Source organism: Sipha flava, unplaced genomic scaffold (assembly GCF_003268045.1).
Source record: "Sipha flava isolate LNK unplaced genomic scaffold, YSA_version1 118_pilon_pilon, whole genome shotgun sequence".
NCBI lineage: Eukaryota > Metazoa > Arthropoda > Insecta > Hemiptera > Aphididae > Sipha > Sipha flava.
In genome coordinates, this window is record NW_020271743.1 from 1,645,661 (window position 1) to 1,673,097 (window position 27,437).

General features: G+C 25.0%; 3 protein-coding genes across 5 annotated transcripts; 1 reads left to right on the plus strand and 2 right to left on the minus strand.

The window, feature by feature from the left end:
• Positions 1-171: 171 nt before the first annotated feature.
• On the minus strand, positions 172-5,585 carry LOC112693826 (histone deacetylase 11). The gene is made up of 8 exons (XM_025569064.1): positions 5,387-5,585; positions 5,170-5,300; positions 4,404-4,514; positions 4,125-4,216; positions 3,848-4,052; positions 3,624-3,790; positions 2,786-2,894; positions 172-671 (listed from the first exon to the last, which is right to left on the minus strand). Exons 2-8 carry the CDS (start codon positions 5,290-5,292, stop codon positions 504-506), a joined length of 975 nt encoding a protein of 324 aa, XP_025424849.1. The 5' UTR covers positions 5,293-5,300; positions 5,387-5,585; the 3' UTR covers positions 172-503.
• Positions 5,586-10,051: 4,466 nt separating this feature from the next.
• Positions 10,052-14,848, minus strand: LOC112693809 (solute carrier family 25 member 51). 3 transcript variants are annotated; one of them, XM_025569033.1, is made up of 3 exons: positions 14,576-14,848; positions 13,777-13,968; positions 10,052-10,825 (listed from the first exon to the last, which is right to left on the minus strand). In XM_025569033.1, the coding sequence occupies exons 2-3, from the start codon at positions 13,891-13,893 to the stop codon at positions 10,091-10,093; spliced, it is 852 nt and encodes a 283-aa protein (XP_025424818.1). In that variant the 5' UTR covers positions 13,894-13,968; positions 14,576-14,848; the 3' UTR covers positions 10,052-10,090. The 3 variants fall into 3 exon arrangements, with proteins under 3 accessions (XP_025424818.1, XP_025424816.1, XP_025424817.1); XM_025569031.1 differs by having other exon boundaries at positions 14,071-14,848; XM_025569032.1 differs by having other exon boundaries at positions 14,067-14,848.
• Positions 14,849-14,875: 27 nt separating this feature from the next.
• On the plus strand, positions 14,876-27,160 carry LOC112693851 (ATPase family AAA domain-containing protein 2-like). Its single transcript, XM_025569097.1, has 19 exons — positions 14,876-15,302; positions 15,493-15,579; positions 15,653-15,723; positions 15,787-15,906; positions 15,997-16,317; positions 16,377-16,613; positions 18,243-18,748; positions 19,006-19,254; positions 19,342-19,554; positions 20,126-20,307; positions 20,883-21,054; positions 22,980-23,165; positions 23,248-23,528; positions 23,686-24,086; positions 24,724-24,821; positions 25,180-25,240; positions 25,404-25,505; positions 26,734-26,933; positions 27,092-27,160. Exons 2-19 carry the CDS (start codon positions 15,500-15,502, stop codon positions 27,158-27,160), a joined length of 3,549 nt encoding a protein of 1,182 aa, XP_025424882.1. The 5' UTR covers positions 14,876-15,302; positions 15,493-15,499.
• The last annotated feature ends 277 nt before the right edge of the window (positions 27,161-27,437 follow it).

Below are 27,437 nucleotides of genomic sequence, written 5' to 3' on the forward strand. Positions count from 1 at the left end.
GCAACTAATTTTTTTTTTTTTATTCTGTTGATACGTGATCCGAAAAAGTTTGGAAACAGCTGGAATAGATATTAACTAACAAATTTTTGTTTTTTCATCAAAAATTAAGAACAATAATAAGACAAATTATTTTTCAGAATATCTTTATTGATACAATAAATTATAACGGTCCTTTAAACATATAATAACAATTATTTTTTATCTAAACATGAAAAATGGTTACAATATAGACATCTAAAAGTAGATTAAGATACCTACTTAAATGTTATAACATTTTTAATAAATTATGATTTAAATTTTTAACTTAATGGTTTAATACATTTTTTTTATATATAATTATCATCAAAATGTAAAGAATATTAAAATACAGACTTGTTATTTATATTCCTTCGCATTGCTTTATCACAGATACTCAACAATATTATTTGCATTGTGTTCAGATTTTTAGAACATCCTTCATTATTTAACAGAACAATAATACAATTTATAATTTACATCATGTATTATTTAATACAAGAAGGTTTAACTAGTCCTTGTTGTACTAGATTTTGCAACGAAGCTGCTATGATATTTGCAGTAGTCTTTTGATAGCCACCAGATGTCAACATAACCAAAGGTATATTATTTTGCCGTGCTAATTTGAACACCATTTCATCTCTTTGTATTATTCCCTAAAATTTAATATTCTAAATTATTTAAAGAGAATAAAAATTTTTTAGCATCTATCATTACTAATATAATAATTTTATCAACAGTATTTAGTAGATACAGATAATTATGATTTTCATTTACTAGTGATTTTAAATTATAATAATCAAAAGAGGTTTTATTTTACATTGTTTACCATTCCTAATTTTAATTTATTTATTGACAAAAAGCCATACCTAAATTACACTAATAAATTTAATATAAGAAAACGGAACAACACCATTATATCCAATAACATACAGGCCTTAAAATATTGTTGTACATATTAAAAGTATTATTTATATAGGTACTACGCCCCCTTTTAATTTTGATTTTAAATATATTTTAATATTTTTATATATATTTTATATTTATATTCATAATAGACTTATTATGAATTGGTAACGATAGTAATCATCCATTATCACCAAAATTAATATAATAATATAAGTGATATATATATATATTCGATTTTTATTGAAATGAGGAATGTATTGGTTTCACCATGTGTTTTTTTTTTTGTTTCTGTTTAGACGATCTCGATCAGGATTGCTTTGATCATCGCAATAATGGGAAGTTTCTGATGTCTAGTTGGAGTTTTGAGGCAATTATTTTTTGAATTGAGAAAAACGTTGATAAAGTTAAAATAAAATTCATTGTAGATGTAGTTTCGAAGATCGTCTAGAATTTTTCACGCACAATTAGATAACATTATATAGAATCTGTATTGTAGACTATAGAAAATATTGTATAAACAATTTTTTATAAAATTTTTTAGTAACTAATAAATTAATATTTTTAAGTCGTCAGTTTTATTAACGTTAAAAAATGCAACTTTGAAGAAATCGAGTATTTAAACAAATTTCCATAATACAATAACAGTTGTTTGATTGTTTTCTATAAATATTGACTCAAAATATTTACTGAGTACTTATATTACCATTTTATAGAAATTTCATAATTTTTGAAGTATTTCAATTATATTTGTACTGATTATAAACACATGATACTTTCGATTAAAAGTTCAACCAACCTTACTAAAAAATTCAGTTTTATAAGGTACTATATTAAGCATCTTTAGAAATAAAAACTGATCCACTTGACTACTATTGGAACCATTGATCAACATTTTATATTTTAATTTTTTTAACATTTTTTTTAAAAAAAAAAAAGCAAGTATTCATACAAAAACCTTTTGCTATTACTTGTTTCTTTTATCATAAAATAAATATAGTTTTCTTGATAAATATTAATGATTTTTAACTAAAATGTACTTCCACCTAAAAATTCAAGTCCAGAATCTACTTTCTAAATTTTAGTTGTCAATAGATTTTTTATAGGCATAACTTAATCCTTTTTTAAAATTTTTTGAAAAAAGTGTTTCTGATTTTATTTTGTTCAACTTCCAATTTTTAATTTTAAACCAACTTTTAAATGTTTTGATGTAATGTATTACTATAATTTACTTCATTGAACAGCACTATTGATAAAATGTATATTTATTATATATTTAATCATTGATAGCACCTTAATTTTGTATTTTTGTGGTATAATCAATGCTATTACTACAATTTCTATCCAATTATCATACAGTTATATCTACATATATTATTTTTGTTGTATTTTAATATTATATTATTGCAGAATATTTTCAATTGACTAATTAATATTTATAGTAAATTATGTTAATTATTAATATTCATATTATATATAGGTTATTAATAATGTATGATAATGATATAGGTATTAAAAATATAATGTTATTTGAAAAATATTTTGACTGTAAATTTAAAATTTTTTTAAAAATTAATGAATAATGTTTAGCTCGTAAACTACGGGATCAAATTATATTATCATCTTTTTTCTTGATATCAAAATTAGTCTACAGCTGGTGCATTTGGAAGGTCGTCTTTTAAATTTCAATAGCTGTTTTTTTTTTGTGTACATTAATTTTTTATTAATTAGTATTATACATCTACCTATAAATATTTACCATAGATCATATTAATATAATATTCAAGTTGTATTAGTTAGTAGTAATAATAATTAGTCCAAAAGATTTTCTATTATTTAAGTAGGTTATTAAACTAAAACTTGCCTCTGGAGTAATGGAGAGTAACCCCAACGGATCACCTTTTAAAATATCTGTTCCTGCATTATAAACGATGAAATCTGGTTTAACTTTCAGAAATGATTCATTCAAAGCACTAAAAATAAATATTAATTTTTTATTTTATTAATTGTTATTGTATTTTAGATAATAATAATAATAATAATTGTTTATTCAAATGAATAGATGGAATTATATTTACACAATTGTTCACGTAAATCATATTAAAACAATGTAAACATTAGTTATTACTCTGAACAAGAAGTACAGTAAACAATAAAAATTATACTAATTTAATTTTAAATTTAACAAAGAACAAAATTCTAATCATCACATCAGCTAAACAATAATTTTATAATTGTTAAACTGAAAATTCTTCATTTCTATAATAGTGCAATAATGTAATATAAAGTAATTACTAATAATAGAGATAATTAATATTTATTATTTAAAATATATATAATAGTTTAATTTTACATTTAAAGTGAAATATAGCCATGGGTTATAACAGTATATCAAAATAGGTATTAAAGAAGAAAAGTCAAACTCACCATGCAAGGTTATACTATAACAAACTTAAAATACATTAAATTGCAAGTGCATAAATTACATGGTTTTAAGAAGTAGGAAGTATGAGTACAAATCAAAGTGTAAATTTATAGTATACATAGATTAATTTCACGTCACGTCTTAATTTAATAAAATTACATAATCTATAAATAAAATAACTATTTAATTTACTATATATTTATACTGTATAATATATTAATGATATATATACATTAGTTACATTACGTATAAGTTTTTTCAAATAATTTATTTTTACCAATCAACTGAGGTCAAGTATTCATAATCATGTACAAAGTAGTCCAATTTCACAGCTCGTGATATAGCTCTTTCTGCATATACATCTTTTGGATAAATATTTTTATTAAATACATCAAAAATAAATACTTTTGAATTTCCCATAAAATCCCTTTCATATCCATTGCCCTTTAAAAATGTATAAGATATGAAACCGTATAAATAGTTTTAATTTTTTTTACTAACCTGATGAGCATCTAAATCAATAATCATCACTAATTTACAGTTATTTTCTTGCAAAGCATCATTTACAACTAATGTAATGTCTGCGTATGGACAAAACCCTCCACCACGATCTCTACTACAATGATGAAAACCACCACCTAAATTAATAGCGACTCCTTCTTTTCGAGCTACTTCACCAGCTAGCCTTGTACCACTAACCTGAAATCTAAATTGCTTGAAAATAATTCTATTGAATTTACTTAAAATATGTGCAGTATCTAAATTTGAGTTTGTTTACCTTAATGGTTTTAAATATTGTCTCTGAACTAAAAAATTAGGAAGTAAAGCAACCACAGGAATTTCTGATATGCGTGCAGCAACATAACTCCACTGTTAATTATTTAAATGTAAATTATAAGGTAAATTTATTTGAAAAATAATAATTTTTGAGAATATGGAAGTTTGTAATGAAGTAGTTATACAAACTTAAAAAAAAAATCATTTGAGTATATTTAAATTTTTATTTATAATTATTTTTGACAAATTATATTTTTATTTAATAATAAAACCTATTTACTTTCAAACTTTTAAGGTATTTTGCACTATGAATCGTAAGTAGTTCCTCTTCTGTAATTTCATCAGGAACATATATGTTATTTTGATCTAAGCCCAAAGTATTTTTAAGTATCTAAACAAATTAGTATTGGTTAAGAATTATAGGCAATAAAACATATTGTAAAATTATCTATAACTATATAAAAGATAGAAAGAATTGTAATTTATGGACATTAATAATCTATGTTATAAAATATTAGGTTTAATTTCACAAACAGAAGATATCAAGATTCTACTGTATAAATATAATATAATATATATATATATAATATAAAATATAATATATAATATAAATATATAACTATATTGTACTACAAATAGTGTACTGTTATTTAAACTGTACAAGGAAATAAAAAAATTTTATTTTTTCTATAGTTAAAGCAAAAATAAATAATTCCATTAAAATCTTTAAAATTTTGAAATACCTATATAAAACTATATTTATTTTTATCGCCAAATAGATTTGTAATAAAATAAAAAAAATATCTCTTGCAACAAATGTTGAAGTTGCTATCAAATAAAATCTTTAATTTTAGTTTCCCTAAATTTAATTAGATTAAATGAACAATTTTCCTAATAAATATCGAAACAATTAATATTCAGATTAAGGGCTACTTATAAATAGAAAACATTATTTTTTTTAAACATTCAAACTTAATAAGACAAAACTGTGATTAACACAGTAATGCAGAATGAATAATTAGATTAAACGTGTTATTAAAACTTACTTTAAATATGTGTCCCCATTTTTTTGAATCAAAAGGATGCAAAGTTTCAAGTCCAAAAAATGTTACATTATACTCTTTTCTATAAACAATTGGCCAAAATATGTTATCTTTAATTTCAGTCATAACTTTCTCTAAAATATTTACATATTTAATATGTATTATGTACCAATAAATATTGTGTATGATATTTAATTAATTGGCATTGTTATGGACATACATATATTTTACATCTAGCGTCTCAATTGTTGAAAATTTGTTTTTTTTTTAATTTTGATGGAACTCTTACATCATTCTCAAGAATTGATTTGCATTAGTAGATAAAACAGAATAAAAAATAAAATTATAAACATAGATTTTAATGCAATATGTTGTACAATTTAATGTGAATATAAATTAAATAAACATGTCTGTAGATTAGACAGATAGCTCTCGAAAACTAAACTCCTTACCACTGATAAGAGATCGACTAATAACATATGTGTTAAGTTGCGTATATTACAATTTGAAAGGAGCTCACATTATAATAATTATAATATTCAATGTTTATAATGCTCTATGCCAAATTGGTATATAAAAGTAAATTAGTTTATTCTATTTTGTCTATTTTGTTAAATTATAGGTAAATATGTAAATTTATCGTAAATTGTCAAAATTTACCTGATTATGTACCATAATTGAACCTGTGATTAAATTGTTCTTTAAAAGTATATATATATATATATATATATTTATTAATCATTATATACTTTTAAAGAGCAATAATTTATATTATATAATAATTATTAAAATACACGGATCTTTATGATAAAAACTGTCAATATCATGTCAATAGTATAAAAGAAGCTCTCATGAAAAACAACCAATTTTTAAATTTCATCCTAATTAAAAGTGCAATTTTTTATTTATTTTTTTTTTTTATTACTTAAATGTTTTTAATTTTAAAAAACAACTATAATTTAAATTGTTTTAATAGTGAAATAATTGAGAAAAACTAACGAAAAGTTATAGAAAACAAGATACCAGTTTTCAATAAAATTGAAAATTGTTTTCTCCTTAATTAAAAAAATAATAATTGTAAGAAATTGAAATTTCCACTGAATTGTTTTCCTTAATTACTTTAATTATCCTAATTGTTAACTACTGTTTAATACAGATATCTAAATTTTTTAAGCTATTCAGAAATTGAAAATTTCATGTTTTCTTAGCTTATTTCTAAAATTATCAATTTAATAATTGAGGTTTGACAAAAATTCTTGCAAGTTAAATACAAAGTTTCTCATAGATGTTTTTTACTGATTAAAAGAAAACAAATTGAGATTAATTTATAAAAAAAAATGTATGTGTATTAAATTTTAATAAAACGATAAAAAACAATTTTCTTTGCATTATCTATTGTTATAAATCCCTTATATTATTATATTATAATTTTATCTGTATATATAAAACAGTAAGCTGATTGACTGCTATCAACGCACAGCTCAAACCATTGGACGGATCTGGCTGAAATTTGGCATACAGATAGCTATTATGATGTAGACGTGCGCTAAGAAAGGATTTTTCGAAATTTTGAATTTAAAGGGTTGAAAACGGTTTAATATTATTTGACCAGGTCGATAACTGCGCTATTGAAAATTATTAAATGAAACTATTAATTTTATTTTTAGTATTAAATGACGAGTATTACATAAATATTAAGCAACAAGATCCCGCAACAGATGTCAAAACAAACAAGAATGTTAGTTCGAAGGATTATTATGCATATCGGTTGATGATAGGTTAGGATATTCTACGATGTCGTGAGCTTTGTCAACAATTCTTGGTCGACATGTATGTAAAGATAGAGAGCGAACGATTTCGATCTTGCGATTCAATCAAAAAAAGCTGAGCGTGGAAGATTCTCATAACAATTGCTAGATATCGATGATGGGAAAGTTACAACAGATAAAACGGGATGCATTCAATTGTCGACCGATTTCTGCACAATCATTGATTCGTAAGATATTCTCATTGATAAGATATTTCCCAATGTACACAGACAATATACAAATCATGAGTGGTTGGCAGAAAGAGCAATTATAGTAGCAAAAAATGTGGACGTCAACGAATTGAATCTCAAGATACAACATTTGTTACCAGGAGACTTAGTGTCATACAAATATATTGATACAGTTTGCGATGCTACTGAAGCTGTAAATTATCTATAGTTATTTTTAAACTCATTGGATTTACCAGGCAAGCCACCGCATAATTTACAACTGAAGGTTGGATCTCCGATTATTTTGGTTCGTAAAGGTGAGAACAGACTATTGTCACGTAACGTGAGCCCACGTGCCGTCACATGTTATCACGTCACGGAAAAAAAATGTGGGATATAATTTTATACAGTATTTTAATGTGTCAGCGCCACACTAATATCACCTCATGCTTGTCACGTCACATTTTCTAGCTCACGCGTGATAGCACGTTTTGATTTTCAAACTTCACATACATTTCGACTCACGTGTCATCACAAATTTGGTCTATTTAGAAAAATATATTTTTTTAATAATGTCGTGTATATAATCAAATTCTTCTTTCGTCATTCAGAAACACATATGAAATTGTCTTGGATCGTTCCGTAGTTCTTGAACTAGACGATAGGATTCTTCCAATGTTGACCATTTTTTATTAATATCGTGTACCCAGCACGATCGGGTGGATTTTTTATTTTGTTCGTCCAAAACTGCAGAAACAGCTGCAGTTTCTAATTCCTCTTCCCACTCTGAACTACTCGAAGTTACTATTTCCATTTTAATTTTACTTAAGAAAAAAAAACTTGTGTAAGAGACTTTAAGTATACACCTTATACCTCAACATAGTGACTAGGTACTAAATTGTGACATGATAAAGTATAACATGATAATGTGACTATAGTTTATTTCTAAGCGTGATATCTTGGATTCAATGTGCCAACATGACAGCACGTGAGTTCACGTGACCTGACAATAGTCTGTTCCCATCTTAATTTGAACTCACCATGGTTGTGCAACGGCATGCGATTAGTCATTAAAAAATTAATGAAAAATGTTATCGAAGTCATCATTTTCAATGGCAAATTCCGAGATGAAAATATATTATTACCGCGAATCCCTATTAAATCCACAGATGTGCTAATACAATTTAAACGCCTTCAATTTCCAATTAGATTGGCATTTGCAATGACTATCAATTAGTCTCAAGGCCAAACGATGTCTGCCTGCAGTGGTGTATTTGAGGGGGGGAATGGGGGCAATCGCCCCCCCCCTCGAGAATTTTTATATAAGTAATGGGTATTTTATTAAGAAACAAATATGATGAAAGAAAACATTATGATTTATTTTATAGTACATTTGAAACTAGATGCTACATTTGAAAACGTTTCAAATTTTACATTAATTTAAATAACGCAAAACGCTAAATTTTTCTTAACGTTTTAATTGTCAATAACGGTAAACAGAAAATTTTTTAAACGTTTAAACGCTTAAATTGAATAATGTTTAAATTAGTTATAGCGTTTAAAGCTCAATTGCTTTATATGTCCCATAACGATAAATAATATATATTATTTTGATTGAAGACCCAGTCCATACTTAGTGAAAAATTAGATAAAACACAAGCGAAACTTTCAAACACAGATAGTGTTAAAAAATAACTACACAAAAGGCCATTCTAAGTGGATCCGGTATTACATTAAAAAAAAAAAAAAACCAAAAAAATTAAGAATTCAACTGATATATTACCAAAAATTTTACTTGTAAATTTTGAGCCTGAATAAAAGAAAAAATTTGAGTCGCCCTCCCTAGAAGTAAGTCTAAATACGCCCCTGTCTGTCTGTGGCTTAGATTTGAGCACATCATGTTTTTCACATGGACAATTATACTTGGCGTGCTCTCGAACCATCCAGTTTGTTTGTGTTGGCGAAAGATAGAATAACAAAAAATATTGTACCCTCTGTTGCATTAAGGGATTGATATTGTTTTGTACTATTATGACAATCATAATTAGAGATATATATAATTTTAAAGGATGAATTTTAATAAATTAAAAGAGGTATACTCTTTCACTTATATACCACATCCTTACACACTTATTATTAAATAAGTTATTTTTTTCAAAATAACAAAACACAATAATTACAAAACAACGTTTGTTGGGTTAGCTAGTATTTAGTAATTATGATTTTTCAATGATGAAATTTAATTTGTTTTTTAAATTTGATAAAAATAAAAATTCCAATAAAAATGAATTAGGTCTGCTCCATAAGGAATTTCAACATTATAATTAATTAGGATGTCTAAATAAAAATACGAAGCAAAGAAATAAGTTATTTACAACTAATTGACAAACAATAAGTATTTATTCAATGGTAAAATGATTAAAATATTAGGACTATTACATTAACCTTCTTTATTCTAAAGTGCTTATAAAACTTTACTTCATATTCAATAAAATAATCTGTAGTAGACTTCCAAGGGATTTTAGATATTATGAATTTACAACATATTTTTTATATGCATTATAATTTTACAAATAATTTTGAAAGTAACTTGAAAAAATATGTATACAATAATAATTTAAAGACAAAAATCTTAATTAATAAGTTATAAGAGTAGGGTAGGATATATTATAAGAACAGATAATTGTATTAACCAAATTATTATGGAAACGTTTATTAGATTACATTTTTGAAAATTTGATTGAGTTTATATATAGTTTAACTAAAATATAAAACTTTTTAATTATACTATTATAGTTGAATACTCTTTATAATAAATAGAATACATTTAAATAATTTAATATTTATTAAGCAAGGTAAAATAAATATTTTATAACATAATCGTATAATAATTGGGCGATTCAAACAATTTAAAAATAAAATAGTTTATCTAATTCAAAGAAACATTTAATTTTTAACTAAAAAATATTTTAAATTTTCATAAGCAACATTAATTACACCCCAACTAACAAATGACCTTGTATAATTCATGTGAACTCCTCGATAAAAATATGACACTTTATTACCACGTTCACGATAAATTTCAATAGCTGCATCTTTAATGTTTTGAAATGGACCACCCAAGTTGCTTTGCATATGCACTTTGAGTACATTACAAGGATAAAATAGAGCACTATTTAGGGCACCAATAAATGCACCAGTTAAAAACTCTTTAAAAAATTTATAGCCAGTCCATGCTGTTGGAGTAATGACTATATAAGAATTAGCAGCTTCACGTAAGAAAAAAAAAGAAATGTTGGAGGGCCCATTACGTAGTAAAATTGGTGTAAGACCACGGTAAAATTCAGAAATGGAATAATCATGGGCAATCACTTTTATTGCATGTCGCATATTGATAAAATTTTTATTATAGTGGTTGTCTTGAAGTAGTGTTTGAATACGTTCAAATGGAGTTAATGAGGCTTCTGCTGTTCCAGCTACTAATGCTGCAATAACTTTAGCTAATCTAGAGTCTAAATCAGACTCCAAAAGTGGTTTTTGAATTGCATCATAAGTCCCAAACATTAATGATGTCGAGATTGTCTTCTGAAGTAATGGTGGGCCAATTCCTCGATAAAGTGTAGAAAATCCTTCATTCACAAGTTGAGAAGCTGCATTTCTAAGGCCTACTCCATGTAACATCTAAAATAAATTTAATTAAAATAAATAATAAATGGAAACAATTTTTTTTTTATAGTATTTAATATATTCTAGGTATATAATTTGTAAATAAATTATATAGGAACTCAATATTTTTTTTTGCTAAGGATTTAATAATCTTTAAAATTAATTAAAATAGAAATTAAATTTGAACAATTATTATTTTTCTAATTTGATAAAAATACTGTGGAAAGTTTATTAGAACTAAGATAATGAAAGAGCTTCATCTTCTTTTATGATAAATATACAGAAATGCATTATTGTCAATATACAATAATTTAATGATTTAGTATAATAAAAAAAATCTTACAAATTAAATATTTAATCTTTAAGAAGAAAACATTTTATATGTGTAAGCACATAATATAGTATTCATTGAGAAATCAAGAAGATTCAGAAGATCATAAGAAAACTGAAAAATGAAAGATGTCAATAATAACAAAACTAAATACATGAGGAATCAAAGAGACTATATATATAATAATATATTTAGTATATTAATATATTATATAATATATTTTGGAAATTATATTTTAGAACAAGTGTAAGATCTTAAATTCTTAGTCTTTAAATCACTCTAAATAGTCAAAATAATACATACAGAGAAATTAAAAAAAAAGAGTGCTGCTAACAATGAAAAAATTATTTATATTGTAAGATATAATCAAAAAAATAAATAAACTTAAAACAATTATATATATTATATTAGATCTGATTGACACAAGTGTGCACTACCTGTGAAACAACAAGAAGTGACGACAAGTTCTTAGGAAATATATTGACCCATAATCAATAATGTTGAACAGAAATAGGAGGTTAAGACTAATGATTAATTTATAGGGAGTAAAAAATAAAAAAGCTATTCAGTTTATTAAAAACATTAAATTAGAATGGTTAAGTACGATATAACTTATGTGAGTTTAATGAAAAAGCAATGACAAATACATAGAGAAAGATAGTGACAATGATGGAAGGACGGATTAAAAAGCTGTTAGAAGAATTATGAGTAGAGTGGGAATCAGCATATGATAAAAGCAATTTGAAGATAGTTAATTGGTTTTAGCAGAAAGTAGATGTTTCATAAAATTTAGACATTTTTTTTTTTTTTATGTAAATTATGAATTTATATTTTAAAAGTCCTGTAATAATCAAACATAAAGAGACTCTGTAATACAATACTTAAATTACTAAAAGACATTAATTTAATATTTTTACTGTGGAAATACTGACATTAAAGCCTAAATAAACAAATATTTTTATGCAAATTATATTATATCTATTGATTGTATAAAAAAAATGTAGTTAATTTAGTTTATAATACTAGATACTAAACATGATCAATACAATTAACATAAAATAGTTTCATTTAAAAATAATAAGTTAAATTGAAATAAATAAAATAAAAATAATTTACATACAAATAAAGTTATATAATTAGAAAAACAATAATTTAACAAGCTAATTTAGACATTACCACTAAACAAACAAAAATAACACACGTTAGGTACAATTTAATATTTTGTTTTTAGTATTTTCTGTAGATGGGTGCTGATGATTATTGCCACTTTGCAGTTCTAAAAATTATCATTTTATGAAATAAATAAAATATGAAAATAAAAAATATTATGACTATGTCTTTATTATAGACTATACATAATGTAAATTTTACCAAAATGAGGCTAATTTTTTTTTTCTTTTAATATGAGTTATAGTAAAATTTTGAAATATTAATGTTAACATTTATTTAACATACAGAATAATAGAAAATATAGCAATAAAACATAGATTAACAATTTGTATTTTTTATGTATATTTTGAAACTTATATATTCAACACTAATAGCTGAAAAAATTTTTTTGTAAAAGTTTATTGTAACAGATCAAAAAATATGTTAAGATAATACTATGTATTATACTTTGATAAAATAGTCAACATATTAATTTAAAATAATAGGAAGTATTATGAACAATTACAAAGATGCCAAGAAAATGCTTTTTAAATATATTAAGTAATGATTAAGTAAGAACTAACAGTACGTCATTCAAGAGACAATTATTTTCATGAATACAACATATTATACATTAAAATAAAAGAAACTCAATAATTAAAAAAAAGAAAAAAATTATTGTTGTAATTAGTATAACTAATCTTTAAAGTTTAAGTCAAACATGGTAACTTGACAATATGGAAAGTTAATTAGATTTGTATACTTCATTATAGTTAACATGCATAATTTTGTAAAAAATAGTTGGCTTAATATGTCATTACATTTTTCTTCTAAGTCATTGGTTTATGAGACAATATAGGTTAATTTTTATTTTTTGTCCATCCTAAATTGTAATACTATAATATTCAAATAGTTAATAAGTATTTTAATGTAATTTATATTATGCTTGTATTTAAAAAATATCATCTATACCTGGAAAAACTAATGATTATTATACCACTAAGTTTAAAGATAATTATTTTTCTTATAAGTATTTTTTACATGAATATAAGAAATGTACCTAATTGTTGATTAAAAAAGTAAATAGATTTATATCAAATAAATATTGTCTAATGTATAATAACAATTTTTTCTTAAATTAAATAACTGTTCATAAACATCAAGACACTAAAAACTTTAAAAGTCACGTAACACAAGAAAATGCAGAAAAAAAATATGAATATGATTTGTTTTCAATTAAATATCACTAATTATCAAGAAATAGTAATTTTCTAATGTTCATATTAAACCCAGTAAAATAACCTTAAGACTATATCAACTGACTATTAATTTGTATTATCTTAAAAAGAACAAAATAAGGAAGAGGTTAAGTTTTTAATATTCTTAATATTATTTTACAATACTAAACATACAACATACACTTAGAAATATAGCTTGATACCATGTAGCTGGAATGCTCATTGAAAAATATGACATAAAATAATACCTGTCTGAATATGACTTTGTTTATAGGAAAGGTAATGCCAACATTGATAATAGCAGCTCCACAACCGCAAACAAATTCTGAATATTCTTCACGGCTTAAATGCATGAAAAAAGCCATAGCGCGGTATTTTAATTAATGTCAGCTTATTTTTAATTCAAACATGATGCTGGAATCTTGTAGGACGTACGATATCTGTGGTAATACAAACAAGGTTACAAACTTACATGTGAAATCGTCTAAAAATAAAGCATTGGTCGCGAAAATTTCAATGTATCAATGACTGAAAATACCAACTATCTGCTGATCGGCAAGCGTTGGCCGTCGAGACGCTTCAGCGGTGAACCGTGCTTTTGAGATCTAATGACATCGAAACGAAACGGAAAACAAAAATTTCTGGGGAAAATGATTCATGCACAAAGCAAGATTACATTTTACGCCATACTACGAGATTCTACTTGTCGGAAATGATCATAGAGCCATTATCTCGGTTAGTTGTAGTGATAACGACATGATGATAATATGTTTGCAGGAAACTTGTTATCGTTTCCGATAAGGAAACCACTGCGGCAGGTTGGCCACGGTGTGGAGCGAAAAACGTCTCTCGGACACCGCCAGCTGTTTTCGTTGTTTTTGTTCGGCTAATCGTTATTTCATTAGGTCGTTGTCTCCCCCTCCCGTTTTCTCAGCCCCTACCGCTACCACGTTTGCGTCTACCGGGAATTCCGTCCGTCGTTCTCCGCGGAGACGTTCGTTAAAGACATCGAGCGTGTTAGAAAGGGGATAAACAACAATTAAATACCAAAAACAATAACACCATCCGCGAACCAAACACGGCAACTGGGCTGCTGATCAGCTACAACGGCGCATCAACCGCAATACCGTCGAGTCTTCGTCTCCCATACGAACACAACCCTCGTCGATGACATTATCGCCGTCGCAGCCAGCTCGCGAACGGTACCGTTTTAGGGACCTTACCGCGCCCGACTAGTGTCCCGTTCGATACCGCACGCTTACACCGGACTCCCGTGTTCTCTGCGTGGCGGGCAACGTGTTCGGAAGCGTCAGACGACGAGTGAGTTGCGTTGTTGTAGACCGCGTAAAAACGCGCGCGCCGTGTAGGTTATGTGTACCATTGTTGCGTTCGCGCGGCGTTCCGATTCAACAATAATACCTCCTCGACGCGCCAATTTCTCCTGCCAGTTGTGTTCCTGCAACAGTTTCGCCCCCCTCGCCTCGTGTTCGACTTTCGCCTTAGAAGTTTCCCGTCACACTGCGTTTTAAAGGGTTTTACGAGACATAAACCTTCCCCTTCCATCCCCGTTCTAACTTTTTACCCCGTTGTCCTTATCATCGTTCTTCAACGGCTTAAATTATATATGACTTGATCACCGATCAGTCTTTCCGTAGACAATGTTATCCTGCGGATAATTAAAGCGCGTGGACGAGTTCGTTGGTTTTTTTTTATTCTACGCTTTTCCGTTGCGTCCAGTATTCATGCGATTAAGAACCCTAAATCGCACTAAAATGTAAAATAAAACGCAACTAGTTTAATTTTTAAATTTTCTTCATTTTACTACTTTTTTTCTTTAAAAATCAAATTATAACCTCGATCAATGAACAATAATATGTTTTTTAATTTGCTTTTAAGTTTCCTTCCATTATTATCTACAGATTATTATGGTACAATTAATTGTTACAGCTTTTCTGCTTTTCTAGGTGAATAATGAGAAACAGAAGTAGAATTACTAGTCAATCTGACCAATCGGATGATGATCAAATTTTCACACCAGTAGTCCATACTAGGTAAAACGAAATATAATACTTTTATATTATAAAATACTTACATACATTTAACTATAAGATTGTCTGTTTTAAGATCAAAATTTTCATCATTGCATCATTCACATGAAAGTAGTCACCATGAAGGAGATGATTCAAATAACATAGGTAAAAACAATAACAATTGCATTGGGAAAACTTAATTTTTATATTTTATTTCTATATATTTAGAAGGAACTAGAAGAAGTACAAGAAAGCGGAAGTTAAAATATGAGAATTATAGTGATACCTGGATTGTCGGTTCTCAGTCACTTAAAGGTTATCCAAACATGGTAAATGTAGAAGAAAATGGTAAGCTTTACTTTTTATTGTTTTTTTTATTTTATTAATAAATGTTAAATATGTTATTTATTATATTATTCTAACTAATTTCTTTTTTAGTTCCACGTAGAATTACCAGAAATCTTAGATTGAAACAAGTAGTTGTAGATGATGAAGAAGAAGAAGATGAAGCTGATAATAATACTAATGAACAAGAAATCCAACAAGAAGAAGAAATCATTGCTCCAATGCAAAGTGGTAATTCAAAACAACATGATAAAAAAATGTTAAGTTTTGTATCTGAAAAAAATGAAAGTCGTCCAAGAACACGAAGAGCTGTAGCTGAAGCTAGTGATAAATCTAATGATCATCCAAACGTAGATTGTGAAGATTTATACACTCGTATTAAACGAACACGAAGATCAAATCAAACTAAACCTAGTAAGTGTTAATTTATATTATTAACAGGTCATGAGTTTTATACAATTTTAATATTATAGTTACTACTGAACAAAGTAGTGATGAGTCCATGAGTTCAGAAGAATTAAATAATTTGAGCAATATTGAAGATTATTTAACATCCATCAATAAGTTGAATGTTAAAAAGAAAAGGAGAACTATTAGATTAAAACAATGCAGCATCAGACCATCTAATCGACCTAGGTATTACAGATACAGTTTACGTAAGGTTAAGCCTACAGTTCAGAGATTTCAAATACATACTGAAAGTAATACAAGTAAGTTATATATTTTGAATCAAATTATCAGCTTAGAATATGTTTTTTCAATTTTTCGGCCTAAAATTATTTTAGCAATTTTGTGTTGCACAACAATCATAATAATTACTTAAATAAACGATGAAAAAAAAATTATAGATTATAAATTTTTAACAGTTAAATTAATATATTTATGTTAACAATTTAGTATTTGTTTTTTCTATTTAGTTTTTTTTTATTTATATTTTTTTTCACCTACTGGTTTGGCTAATTTCATCCCCAAGGTATTATGTTATCTCTTAATATTTATTAATTTAACCTTATGTCTAGTTCTGTTCTATTGTATCCAAACTGGATCAATTACAGTCTTGATTTTTCAAACTTTAAGAAAAAGTTGAAAAATTTATTAAATTATCATTATTTAAAAACTAAAGTTAATATTAAAATTCTATAAACTACACATTTCATGGTAAATATATATTTAGTTTTAGTTAATTTAGTAATAAAGTGTATTTTATTCTTACTGATGTTTTTATATTTATAAATAAAAATATCTATTGAAAAAAATTATATAACTCACAAAATTTGCTTATCTTAATTTATTTAAATTACCTGGTTGTTTTTACTAACTGGTTCAATGTTAACATATTACATATTTAACATAATTTCATCGTTTTTTTTTAACTTTACAAATTATAATACTCCAGGCTATTTGTCTGATGACTTTCTGGCTTTTATTTATTTATTTATTTATTTATATACATATTATATATTTTCCAAAATATGTTTATAGTAATTATATTACCGAAAATTAATATATTAAGTTAGGACCTTAATATATTAACAGTTTAATTATGATAAGTAGAGCACGTATTTCTATGCAATAGCATATTTTTTTCCTTTCAATATTTTCAGATTTTTGTCAGTTATCTCCACGAATTATAATTTGAAGCTAATGGTAAAATTATTTTTTTTCATATTTCTGCATATTTAGAGGTTATTGCATATTTTGGCAAAATTCAAAATTTATTGCATATTGAAGTGAAAATTTAAAAAAAAAATGTATAAAATATTATTTCGTCAAGTAGAAAAATTAAAACTAAATTTCATAGTCACTAAATAATAATTTATATATATATATATTTAGTTATAAAACAAATAATTGATTACAACGTAAACTTAATTGCTCTTGCTTTGTCAGTCGGTTATTGACATACCACTTGCTTCAAATATGCCCTAATAACTTCGATTGACATTGAATGTTCGTTTTCAGTCTTTAAAAATATGTTAACCGATAAACGACACAGCTTCACAAAAGATAAACTTGAAATGCATATGATTATTCATTTTAATAATAAATAAAATTTTAAAAATAAATTAAGTTCAGAAAATTCCCTAAATTTTTTTGTATTAAGTATTTAAGTAATTAATTATTATAAGTTGAATTATACATTTTAAATACATAATAAATTCTTGCATATTTTTTGCATATTATCATGATTTTTACTGCATATTATTATATGGCATATTTTGATACTTTTAAGTGCATACAAATCCGCGTTCTAATGATAAGTCAATTAAGTTTTGATAGAGTATTACAATCTGGTATTGTATTTATTAACTACTAATATTTAATTATTTTATTTATAGGAGCTATAAAAACTCCTTCAAAAATGGTAAATGGGCCAAGGAAACGTCGTGCTTCATCTTCATCTGAATCAAGTTCCTCAAGCTTGTCTGATAATGATTTAGAAACTATCAATCAAAGTCAAGTCATAAAAAAACCCAAAAGTCATACTAGAGATGATAAAAGTAAAAAAAAAACTGCTTTAGAAGATATTAAACCTGTTATCGTAGACAGTGGCATTGGGTTTCATAATGTTGGTGGTTTACAAGAGCATATAGATTGTTTACGTGAAATGGTGGTTTTTCCTATGATTTATAAAGATGTATTTGAAATGTTCGAACAAAATCCTGCTAAAGGAGTGATTTTTCATGGACCTCCTGGAACTGGAAAAACACTACTTGCCAGAGCTTTAGCCAATGAATGCAGTAAAAGTGGCCAAAAAGTTTCATTTTTTGTACGTAAAAGTGCTGATGTTTTATGCAAGTGGGTTGGCGAATCAGAAAGACAACTAAGACTACTTTTTGATAAGGTAAACATTTGTTTTAATGATTGATTAAATACTTATTTAATATACATAAAATAATACTTAATAATCTTATTGGAAAAATTAATTAGGTAAATTTTGAATTATATAAACGAGCTTAACTTAAAGTAATCGATAAGTCTTTAAACTAATCAATTATCTTTTTTTTTTCAATTTAAGAATAAATTTTATTTTATTTTTACTTATACTATTTTTATGTTTTAGAAGTAAATGGATACTTAATATTTTATTTAATTTTCTAGGCAAAAGAAATGAAACCTTCTATAATATTTTTTGATGAACTTGATGGTTTGGTACCTGTTCGTTCTGGTAAACAAGACCAAGTTCACAATAGTATTGTAACTACTATGTTGGCAATGATGGATGGTTTGGAAAATCGTGGTGATGTTATTGTTATTGGAGCTACAAATCGTATAGATTCTATTGATCCTGCTCTTAGAAGACCTGGAAGATTTGATAAGGAACTTTACTTTCCTCTTCCAACAGACAAAGTAATATAGATTGATATAAATTAATATTCAATTATATTTACTTAAGATCCATACATAAACTACGATTTTTTTTTTTTTTTTTTTTAGAACAGATTACAGATTTTACGTATAATAATATCCAAGTGGAAAAATCCACTTTCAGATGAATTGTTAAAAAAATTAGCTGAAGAAACTGTTGGTTATACAGGTGCTGATTTGAATTCTTTGTGTTCCGAATCAGTATTGCAAGCATTAAATCGTACATATCCACAAATTTACAAAACATCTAATAAATTACTTTTAGATCTTAACAAAATCCAGGTACGTTAATATTTAAAAAGAATATGAAAGAAAACTGTTTAATAATATAATACAAAACAAAGAAAGTACATACCTAATTATTAATATACGTTGGACATCAACTTGTTATAATATTTTTCTAATTTATCATAAATATTCTAAAAAAATTATTAATTATTTTAGAATATTATATTAATATTAGCATTTATTATAAGTAGTATAATACTATTTATAGGTAATCAATGATTAGGATATTAATACGTTGTGTATAATATTAGTATGCCTGATAGTTTTATTCTTATTTTATTTATATACTTATACTAATTAAATTGTTACCTACAATTGCTAGAAAAAATCAACATTTATTTTTTAGCAAACTTATTAATATATGAAAGGGTTTACAATCTGATAACCCTGATAGTATTTTATTTTTGTAATTATATTACAAAAATAAAATAATAACAAAATTTAACCATATGATAATTTTCAGTTGTTAATTTAATATTTAAAAATAATGTTATGGGTCATATTAAGAAAATTGAATTTAGTATTTAAATAATTTTGATTCTAATAGTTTTATTATAAATCGTAGGTTATATTTGAAGACTTTGAAAAGGCCATGAGTAAAATTATACCAACTACAGAGCGAAATGTTGTACTTAATCCTAAAAAACTTCCAAGTATTTATCGCCCATTATATGAAAACACACTGCAAGATTTGATATCTTATATTAGTAAACTATTTCCTGAACTCAATTCACCATCAAACCAAAGGTAATGTATAACTTTTTGCAAACAAATAACTTTTATTTTATTACAAATAATATAAATTATTTAATTTAAATATTCCAGCTTCATATTAAGAAAGATAATTGTTTATATTTTAAAAGGAGGCAATAATTGTGCTATTTAACATCCTTTGGCATTTATCATTAGTAAAGATAGGAGTTCTGTATTAGTCATATATTGACAAATGACATGTAAAAATAACTTAAAACTTATTGTTTTTATTGGGTAACTTGAAACTGATTTTAACTCCCTTGGGATTAGATACTGGTAGTTATTATTGCAGTGGAAAAAACAGAAAACTAAACACTTATCTGATAGGACTGCTCTTATTAAGAATAGAGTACAAGTAACAAATTAAGACTATGGTCATAATTATTTAAATGGTATAATATTCTGTGTAAATATTATTAAATTATTAAATTTCACTAAAAGAAAATATGAATAATCATAAACAATATTAGGTAAAAAATCTTGATAAGAATAATACAGAAAATAATCATATCATACTTAACATTTTTAATTATAAAAGTTATATAACTGATTAATTATTATTTCATTAGACTGAGGGTTGCAAAAGCTCCACGCCTGCTGGTACACAGCCTTTCTGATTCAAAAAATGTCTTAGTTGTTCCTGCTCTTTTACAACACTTTGAAAACTGTTATAGACATACACTAAGCTGTGTTACAATATTTAGTAATCCAGCTTATTCTCCTGAAGAAGCCATTGTTCAGGTAATATATGTATATCTGTAATTGTTTTAACCCAATGGTCAACTAAATTGTAATGCTTATAGTTCAATTTTAATTTAATAATACATCATTGAAACTCACTTTACAGAACCATAATAAATATATATAATTAATTTATAAACCACTAATGTTGTGTACACATCAGTAAAAATAAAAATGCATGTTAAAGTAGTGTCAAATTTATGTATATGTTACCAGCAATGTGTTGAGTATAGGCATTCTATAGAATTCCTTGTACCATTTGGCAATGTATTACATTGTAATGTTATTTTAAATAATGCCTAGGCAATCGATAAAATTCCTAGGATTTTTAAAGAATGCCAATGCTACTTTAGGTAAAGTATGAATTTAAAATATTATTTAATCAAAAAATGTTAATAATTTTAATTTATTTATTGCAGCATACAGTTGATGCATGACATTTTGAATTACATAAAATATTATTCTTTTTACAAATAAGTTTGGAACTTCATGTGTCTCAGTAATATTTTTTAGCAAATAGTGAACTGAGATCTGGAATATAAAGATTTCAGTAAGCCTTCCAGAGTTACCAAACAATAATAACCATAGGCAGTAACCTGAAAACATATTAAAATAATCTTAAACTATAAAATATTAATAACTATATGTTATTTCATAAATTATGTTTACATTAGTAACAACAGCTGAAATATTCCAAGCATCTCCGCGACCTTTGTCCACATTAGGAACTGGAACTTGAACTGTGACACCAATATCTGCAGGCTTAAGTTTTTTATCTGACCATGTTTTCATTTTAACTGCTTGATTTTTAAGATTTAGTTTAGCCTCTCTTTTAAGTAGAGAAACTTCATTTAATATTTCATCGTATCAGATGAAAAATACGATGAAATATTAAAAATTGAACTTAAAATTGTTCATGGTAAACCAAGGCACAGCTAAAGCAAGGTAGTTAGATAAAGTCAAAGAGCGAATCAAGACGCTTCCAAATGCTTCATTTGATAGAAATCCAATATTTTTTTAACTTTTTCTGGTTTTATTTAATTTGGTATGAAACCGTTCCGACATCTTTATATAACAAGAAATCAAAGAACACTGAATTGAAACTTTGATTTGATTAAATCCATCACTTATTTATCTCTTAATCAGTTATATTATAACATTATTTTACCTATTTTCACAAAATGGTATGATAAGCAACTTGTAATATCTTATATATGATTGTCGAACATATAAATGTGTATAAAATATAAATATACTCACTAAAATATAATTACATATCAATTGTACACATTGCCTGCTTGAGGTTTGGAACTCTATAGAATACCTAGTCATTATATCAATTTTATACTTTTCCTGCTCATTTTTGGCATTCTATAAAATGCCGGATTCAACACTTAGCTGGTAACATATATATTAGCTGCATACAGTGCCCAAACATTTTCATCACTTTTAAGGTTTATGAGATGAATTTTTTTGTTTTACCTTTTTGCAAGAGGAATAATTACATTGTATATTAAAATCTACCTTGACGACATTATTTCTCTTTTATATTAACAGTTCAACAAATTAAATATATTATTTAAATAGCAATTCTAGTTATTACAAACAGTCATAAAATCATTATAATTTTATACTATGAGATCTTTATGATATAGTATTATACTATAAAAGTGGTTTTCTATATGATATATATTGAAGCAAACCTCATAATTAATGAAAGTCTTCCTATTTAAATTTTAAAATAATATATTTCTCTTTCTTATGTGCCATAGATGTAATATTTTTTTTAGTAATTTATTTAAGAATACTGACACTATTGTAATGTGTTTGTGATTATTTTTATTCATTAAAAATATTTGATTGATAAAATATTTCATTTATTTAACAAATGCACTGTTGAGTTATATTTTATTTTAAATTTTCAGATCTTCAAAGAGCTTCCTAAACATCTTCCTGCAATTTTATTTATTCCAAATATCGGTGAATTTTGGACCAGTTTATCATATCCATTACAAAAGTTATTCTCAGAGTTAATGGATTCAATGGATATAACTCTTCCTGTATTAACATTTGCAACATCACTCTATGATATTAAGGATTTACCAAATGAAGTAAATAATTGATTTATATTTATTTTTAATTGTAATAATTTCAATATGAATAATTTGTTTGTTTTTTATGATATATTTACAGGTATTAGATATATTTTCAGGTGAAAAACGAAAATATTCAATTCCTAATCCATCAGAGAATTCTATACGTGCATTATATTCTATATTAATTGATAAGGCCCTTACACCGCCTGTAATCATTGATCAACAATCTTTAGAAGAACTTCCTATTGCTCCTCCTCCTAGTCCTACAAAATTAAGTGAAACTGAATTAAAAAATATTATTTCTCAAGAAGAAAATACATTGAGAGAACTGAGAATATTTTTACGTGATATTTGTGCCAAACTAGCTCGTAATAAACAGTAAGTTTTTAATTAAATTAGAAATTTATCAAAGTTTTCTGTACCAAAAATGTATTTAATATATGCATATCGAGTTGCGCTTTATCTTATAGTCTTACAACAAATATTATTATTCAATATTTATATAAAGGTTTTAAATATGTAATTATATTTATAGATTTTTCATGTTTACAAAGCCAGTTGACATTGAAGAAGTGCCAGATTATTTGGAAATCATCAAAGAACCTATGGATTTAGAAACGGTTATGAGTAAAATAGACAAACATTGTTATATTTGTGCGAGAGATTTTTTAGATGATATTGATCTCATTGTACGAAATGCATTGGAGTATAATCCAGATAAAAGTGCTGAAGACAAGCACATTAGACACAGAGCTTGCTCTTTAAGAGATAAAGCTTATGCATTTATCAAAGCAGAAATGGATTCAGATTTTGAAGATACATGTCGAGATATAAGAGATAAACGTAAAATACGTAATGCTACTGAAATTGAACAAACATGTGTTCCTGATTTTGTACACACTATCAAAAAAGAGCAACAAATAATTGAAAAAGATGGTAATTACTAATATTTATTTATTTAAAATAAATTGCACTTTTTGTTGTCTCAGTTTGGAAATATTTGTACCAATATTATGGTATAGATAATTAATTTTTAAATATATTTTGTGAAGTTATTATTTTAAGATTATTGAATTCATTACTTTATGAAATGTATTAAATTATTTCTGATTGGAATAATCAAAATCAAATTACAAAATATTTCTTCTGATATTTCATTATAAAAATTGACAGCACTATCATAACTACTATCTGTTACACATCCACTTATACATGTAATTCTCACATTTTCAATTTAATTTGTCTACCCAGATATAGGATGTATTTAAATTTTTTCATATTATAATATATATTGTTTGATACCTATAATTATACCATCACATAAATTATCTATATTCTAATGATTGTATTTAAATTTAATTAAAATAAAATATATTTGAACGTAGAATTAATTCATATTCTTAAATTCTTTAAAGTCAAATATTTTCATCTAATACTATATTATTGCGATTGTAGCAATAACTTAAAAATATTATGAATACTAATTCAAATTAATTTAATTTTTATAAAATATATATATATATATATATATATATATGTATAAGTTATTTCAATGTTTTTATGCATTTTTTAGATCATCTTGAAGATAATTGTAGCCGAAGGAAAAAGCGTCGTAATATGTGGCAAAAAGGATTAACCCCCAAAAAGAAAAGATACTCAAAAAATTCTAAAGTATATTAATGTTTGTTACATTTATATGTAGTTAGTATAATTAATTTATCTCTCATTAGTTGCATTATATTAAGCTATTATGTTCATATTTGCAACTGCATTATTATTTTCTTATTCTATTAATGTTACATAGTCATAATTGTAAATTTTAATAGTTAAAACAAATGTAGCATATCCAATTTAAAAAAAAAAAATTTAATAAAATCTATTACATTTTTACCACAGATATAAATTTTTTACAATAATATAATAATAATAATTATTAAATATATTATAATTTAAAATAATGTTGCACTATAAAAATAATACTTCATAAAGTGTAATCAAATTTTTATTTTTATATCTTATTTTGCTTTAGGATCATGATGACAATTCAGTTAACGATAACTCTAGTCATCCGACAATTAATGGATTTGATAGTAAGTACAACTTTTTTTAAATATTAAAAAATAAAGTAATGATTTCCTATTGGAAAATTATATTTATAGTTGTTTAATTTATTAAAATTTGGATTTAAAATTGTATAAATCTAGTTTATTTCTATACAAACACATAGTATAAATTATACATTTTTATTTTAAGTTAATGGAATCGATGAAAGCAGTAATGATAGTAACCATTCTATGGTATGGGTAGATCGATCAACTTCACCTAGTCCTATACCTAATGAAATTAATCATGTTGGTAAGTACTGGTTATTATTATTATACGAAATGTAGCTTTTTTAACTTTTTTTATTTTGACATACACAACCATGTTTAAGTTGAAATTCATAATACAATGAATTTTATAATATTGTACTTCATTTTTATTTTTAATTTTAGAGAAGTATTTTAATTATTTTAATAAGAGGTCTTAAATTATTAAACAAAATATTATTCAATATTTGAAAACTATACATTTTTGTGTAATTTTTCAATGAGATATGTAATTTAGAAGGAGGTAGGAGCAATCCCTCCCCCCTCCCAAAGATCTTATTGTAGTCACTACTTTATTGCTCATTATTTAAGCCCAATTATTTAGATGAAGGTTAATCATTCCCCTCAAAAAAATAATTATAATAATAATAAAACTGCTTGTATTTACATTATGAATACTTTTGTCCATCCTATTTTTAAATAGTATCCTAATGAGATATGTGTTTACTGAGTCTGCTATCTTTAAATTGGTTTACATATACATTGAAAATTGTTTTTTGATGTTAAATTAATTTTTTGAATTAAAAAAAAATTTTATTGTAGTGTAACATTATGTAATATTTCTTTGTGACTGATTGCCTGAAAAATATTATGGTTACAGTCCAGTACTATTAATAACATCTTACTACTATAACTCATAGCTTATTAGTCTTGTCTGATCTTTAAGATTTAAATAATTACTGAGAGATAAAACTTTTAATTTATTTATATTTTGTAGTTAATATATTTTTAACTCCAAAATTATATTTTTTCTTGAGTGTATACTAAAGTAATATAAAAGAATTTCTTTTGAATCTATATTCAAACTTTTTCTGTATATACACAGTAAAACTTATATTTTTGAGTCTACATTAATTTAGTATATAAGATTTTTATTAAGATTGAATTATTTTTTGAAGCAACAAGTTTCTCCATTTTTTTAAAATGTCTGTCCAAAAAACAATAATAATTTTTGATTAAATAATTTAATTTAATTTTTTACTATATCTAAAGTTTTGAAAATTTTCAAGTAGTTTTATCAAATAAAATATCTACACTTGTAATTATAATAATTTATTTTTATAATTTAACATGATTATTAACTGAAAATTGGTTAGTATTGTTGCTTTAATCTGATCAAATATGTTTTTTTAAACAAATTACTAATATCCACTCCATAGTTGATTTACCCCTACCTTTAATTCAAGTTAAAGTGGCGATAAATTTTTTTGCAGATTTATTACCAGAAAATTCAAAACAAGAATTGAAAATTGACAAAAATATGTTTGAAATACTCTTGCATGACGATGTGATGAAATTTTGGGATGAAATCCAAAATTGGAAAATTGATGATGGAATTATAGATTTATTTTCATTACTAGACAATAAAATTAGCCTATATTTAGAAAAATGGGATCGAACAACTTTAATTTTGGTAATAATGAGTTAAATAAATAATATGATTCTTAATTTAATTAAAATATTATACATAAATTTAATAGGCATTATATAATATTTATTTTCTGAGATATAACTACGTTTTTAATGATATTTAATAATGTATAGTGTTATCAAATTATTTAATTGTTCCAGGAGTTGAAAACAGAATTTGAAGATTTTAAAATAAGATATGTTGAAGAAAATATGGAGAAAAAAAAATAATTATTTTTTATTCAATTGTACCAAACTGCCAAAGATATTTTTAGTTTAACATCTTATTGTATGGTAAATTAGGTACACATTACATAAATTGTATTAAATTCTTAGTAACATCTGTTGAATCAGTTTTGTACTGCCATTTTATTATTTAAGTTATCTGTATTTTTTTTTTTTTTAATTTGCATATATCTATAAATTTAAAGACTCATCATTGTCTTATTATAATTTAGGACTTGTTATAACTTAAATAAAGTAATTATGAATTATTTCTGTTAGTAAT